The sequence below is a fragment of the Oncorhynchus nerka genome, linkage group LG15 (assembly GCF_034236695.1).
Source record: "Oncorhynchus nerka isolate Pitt River linkage group LG15, Oner_Uvic_2.0, whole genome shotgun sequence".
In the NCBI taxonomy this organism is placed as follows: domain Eukaryota; kingdom Metazoa; phylum Chordata; class Actinopteri; order Salmoniformes; family Salmonidae; genus Oncorhynchus; species Oncorhynchus nerka.
The window spans coordinates 78,307,436-78,312,467 of NC_088410.1; the positions used below are offsets into that span (position 1 = coordinate 78,307,436).

At 50.6% G+C, this 5,032-nt stretch overlaps 1 protein-coding gene across 1 annotated transcript in view; it reads left to right on the plus strand.

The window, feature by feature from the left end:
- Nucleotides 1–4,893: 4,893 nt before the first annotated feature.
- The window catches only part of LOC135559846 (uncharacterized), an 11,860-nt gene continuing 11,721 nt past the window's right edge, over nucleotides 4,894–5,032 (plus strand). Inside the window, exon 1 of the mRNA XM_065000727.1 lies at nucleotides 4,894–5,032. This exon is cut by the window's right edge and continues 162 nt beyond it. Coding sequence (XP_064856799.1) covers nucleotides 4,894–5,032 — 139 coding nt within the window.

Genomic DNA, 5,032 nt, shown 5'->3' on the forward strand with positions numbered 1-5,032 from the left:
ACAGATGGTAAAACAGAGGATAAAACAGAGGATAAAACAGAGGGTAAAACAGGGATGAAGAGGATAAAACAGAGGATAAAACAGAGGGTAAAACAGAGGGTAAAACAGAGGATAAAACAGAGGATAAAACAGAGGGTAAAACAGGGATGAAGAGGATAAAACAGAGGATAAAACAGAGGGTAAAACAGGGATGAAGAGGATAAAACAGAGGGTAAAACAGAGGGATGAAAAAGATAAAACAGGGATGAAGAGGATAAAACAGAGGATAAAACAGAGGGTAAAACAGAGGATAAAACAGAGGATAAAACAGAGGATAAAACAGAGGGTAAAACAGGGATGAAGAGGATAAAACAGAGGATAAAACAGAGGGTAAAACAGGGATGAAGAGGATAAAACAGAGGGTAAAACAGAGGGATGAAAAAGATAAAACAGGGATGAAGAGGATAAAACAGAGGGTAAAACAGAGGGATGAAGAAGATAAAACAGGGATGAAGAGAGTGAAGGACATAGAGATAATAATAATAGACAGTGAGCTCCAACAGTATTGGGACAGTGACACATTTTTTGGGGGGCTCTGTACTCCAGAACTTTGGATTTGGAATGATACAATGCAGACTGTCAGCGGAGGGTATGGAGAGGGTACAGAGTTCACCTCCCATTTTAGGGGACCAAAAGTATTGGGACAAATTCACTTCTATGTGTATTAAAGTAGTCAAAAGTTAAGTATTTGGTCCCATATTCATAGTACACAATGACTACATCAAGTTTTTGACTCTACACATTTGTTGGAGGCATTTGCTGTTTGTTTTGGTTGTGTTTCAGATTATTTTGTGCAGAGTATAAATGAATGGTAAATAGTGTATTGTGTCATTTTGCAGTGGCTTGTATTGTAAATAAGTATAATAAGTAATAATATGTTTCTTAACAATACTTTTGGTCCCCTAAAATGGGGGGACTATGTACAAACGTGCTCTAATTTCTAAACGGTTCACCCGATACGGATAAAAAATACCTTCAAAATAATGCCGACCGTCTGCACTTGTATCATTTAAATCCTTTGGATTTAAGTACATAGCTAAAACAATGTGTCACAGTGCTCATACTTTTGGAGCTATATGTATATGCCATTTAGCAGACACTTTTATCAAAAGCGACTTAGTCATGCAAGCATACATTTTTCATACGGGTGGCCCCAGTGGGAAACGAGCCCACAACCCTTGTGAGCACCATGCTCTTTACCTACCTGTGAGTCACACAGGACCACATAACAGTAGTAGCAGTGGGGTCATGTGCATGTACGTATATATTGTGGCAGACCAGGGGGTTTGGTCAAGATGTTTACACAGATCAGACACGGACAGATTTGGATTAGCTCGGTTTCAAGGGTGTTTATTTAAATAACAACCCGAAAATAAACGAATAGGTCTCCCCTAGGAGACCTTCTCCAGGATACCATGTTCTGGGCCCCGGGTCTTGCTGTATCCTGTGGGGAACAAAACTGAGCTCCCACCATTATCCCTGGGACTGAGCATGACTATACAGCAGTAACCTCTCTTCCCCCAGTCCCCTCTCCTGTGTGCTGCCCTTCTGGCACCTTCATGGAACTCGTCCAGCTGGTGATAAATCAGGCCCTTTATTACTCACCAACCAGAATCAGCCCCAATTAGTCCTGGCCGGAGAGCCCTTCGAGACCTGGCACATCCAGCAGGGGGAGTCATCACCGCGTGATGTGGACTCTGTTTGTCACCAGACCTCGACGAGTCTCCCCCTGGTGGCTGACCTGCTGTATGTCACACACCTTCCCCCCCCCTTAGCCCTGTCAGGGAGGGGCCTATCGTCAGTGCGACATTTGTCTCCCTTCTTGATAGGGCATCCACGTTTCCATGCGTCGCCCCTGAACTGTGCACAACAGAAAAAGAGAAGCATTGAAGGGACAAGAACCACCTGGTGACCTGATCGTTTGTGTCCCTTCCCCTGGTCATCCAGACCAGGGTGAAGTGGGTACCCAACATTTAATACTTGAGAGTGTCTAGCGCCCACTTCACCGCTAGGCACTCTTTCTCGATAACAGAGTACTTTTTCTCTCTGGGTATCAGCTTTCGGCTGATGTACATAATGGGGTGCTCCTCCCCACTGTTTACCGAGGACAGGACGGCCCCTAGTCCAGTGTCGCATGCGTCCGTATGGACCAACAACGGCACCTGGAAATCGGGTGTTACGAGAATCAGATAGGAGCACAGCGGTTCCTACAGGCGCCTGAGCGCCGCTTCGGTCTCGCCCGTCCATATCACTGTTTTCGGGAGGCGGGCCCTGGTTAGATCGGTAACAGCTACAGCCACAAAATTGGGGATAAACCATCTGTAGTATCCTGCCAGTCCCAGGAAGGACATGACCTGTATCTTGGTGCGTGGAACGAGCCAGTCAAGTACCACGTGGACCTTCCTCTCCTGGGGCTTGATGTTCCCCCGTACGATCAAATACCCCAGGTATTCCACCTTCTCGAACCCCAGCTTGCATTTCTTGGGGTTCGCCTTCAACCCGACTTGCCTGAGCACGTCCAGCACCGCTCTTCCCAACCTTGCTGTGGATGATTTCATCCATATAGGCCACTGCATACTGTTAGTGGGGTCAAAGTACTTTGTCCATCAGGCGCTGGAATGTAGGCAGGGCTCTGTGGAGACCAAATGGGAGCACCTGGTACTGATATAATCCGTCTGGTGTCAAAAACATTGTCTTCTCCCGGGAGGAGGCTGCCAACGGTACCAATATCCTTTGGCAAGGTCGAGGGTGCTGATGTACCTGGCCTTTCCCAATTGATCGATAAGCTCGTCCACCATCGGCATGGGGTAGGCATCGAACAAGCTGATGTTGACACCCCTGAAATCATTACAGAAGCGCAGGCTACTGTCTGGTTTGGGCACCAACTTGATGGGCCTGCACCATGAGCTGTGGAACTCTTCGATGACCCCCATCCTCAGCATAGCCTCCACTGCTTGCTTCACGGCCTTCCTTCGGGCCTCAGGAATCCAATATGGCCTCGTTCGTACCGTTTCCCCGGGCCGGGTGCAGACGTGGTGTTCAATGAGGGTTGTACGGCCTGGCTTCTCAGAGAACACTGACGTGTTCCGATCGACGAGCTCCCTGAGTCCTTGCTTCTGGGCCGGGTCCAGGTCGTTGTTGCTCAGGACCACCACTGGTACCGTTGGCGTCCTGGGTCCTGACCATAACACGGCCAAGATTGTCCTCTCGTACCACTTTTTCAACAGGTTCACGTGGTAAATCTGTTGAGGTTTCCATCACCCCATACACGGTAAATGACGGGTCCCAGCTTCTCTATCACATCGTACAGCCCATGCCGTGTTGCCAGGCCTTACTTTCGGCCGTGGGGATTAAGACCAACACCTTGTCTTCCACCTGGAATTCTCAGGGCTAGGTTCCCCGATTGTAGTCCTGGGATTGGGCACGTTGGGCCTTCTCCATATGTTCTCTTACCTCTGGCCATATGGCTGTCATCCGTCCCTCATCATCTCCATGTGTTTTACCATGCCACGTAAGGGGGTCGGTTGGGCTTTCCACACCTTCTTGGCAAGGTCCAGTTGGCCATGTGGCCTCCTCCCGTAGAGGTTCAAAAGGGGAAAAACCGGTGGAGGACTGGGGTACTTCTCAGATCGAGAACATTAGGTGAGGTAGTAGCTGGTCCCAGTTCTTCCCGTCCTGCTTGATGATCTTCCGCAGCGTTTATTAGAGCATTTTATTGAACCGCGCAAAGAGCCCATCCGTCTGTGGATGAAAGACGGAGGTCCGGATCTGCTTGATCTGCAGGAGAGCACACAAAGGTTTCATTAGACGGGACATAAACTCAGTACCTTGGTCTGTCAGGATCTCGTTTGGGATGCCCACCCAGCTAAAGAGGTGGAACAGCTCCAGGGTGAGTCCCTTGGATACCGCCGCCCGTAGGGGAATGGTCTCGGGATACCGGGTGGCATAATCTACTATTACCAGGATGTACCGGTGTCTTCGTGCTGTTTTTACCAGGGGTCCAACTATGTCCATGGCGATGTGTTCAAAGGGCACCCCGAATTGTCCTCTCAGTTGGCCCCCAGCGGGTGTCTTGACTGTTCCCTCGAAATCGAGGAGGGGAGGATGGGCTCCTCCTCCAGTGGTTCACCAGTGGGGTAGGGTTCCGGCGCAGGCCGGTCATATTACGGACCCGCGCAGGTGACGGGTCGTCCTCGCTCTCCTCTTTGGCTGGCTCGTACCTTTTTCTTCAGGTTGTGCCTCCACTGTGCCGCGAACAACAAACAATCTCAGGGGTACTGGCAACTCTGGCAGTTCCCTTGTGGCGTATGGATATGAGTGGTTATGAGCGTAACCATACTTCCAAGGTCTAATAGAGCTTCCGTGTCATGTCTGTGACTTTTACCGGGACCATGTGTGCCGTTGGTTCGTGGTGCGCACAACAGGAAGTGGCATTGTTCACTGCTTGGCCCACATTGCCTCCGGGGCTTGCTGATGGTATCGACTCCTCTCAAGCCGGGCAATTACAGGCAAGGTGCCCACAGGCACCACACTCAAAACACCTCCTTTGGTCTCCATCTGACTGGGGTTGTCGGTGGTGGGTCGGCTCTCTCCCAGCCCTCTCTCCACGGGTCTATGGTCCTTTGGCCCTGCCAACGGTCAGTTTCTATACAGTGGTGGGGCTGTCCTTTCCGTCCCCACGGACGGGTCCCCAACTCGGCCCGCACTCAGCAGGGCCACAGTGTTCTGATGCATTTTCACTGCTCCCAGCTGGCCCTCCAAGGTCTGGGGCGTGCATAGACTCGCTGCCTTCTTATTGTCGTGGGGTAGCGCCGTAAGAAGCAATCCAGGACCACTTTGTTTAGGATGGAGAGGATGGATAAGTTGGTTAGGAGCCATGCTCTGGTGATGCGCAGTAGATCGCTCATCTGGGCTCAGGGGGATGCGTCGGGGGGATGCGTCGGCCACAACCCTCCAGTTGTGGAACAGTTGGGTCCGATGGGCCAGGCTGCAC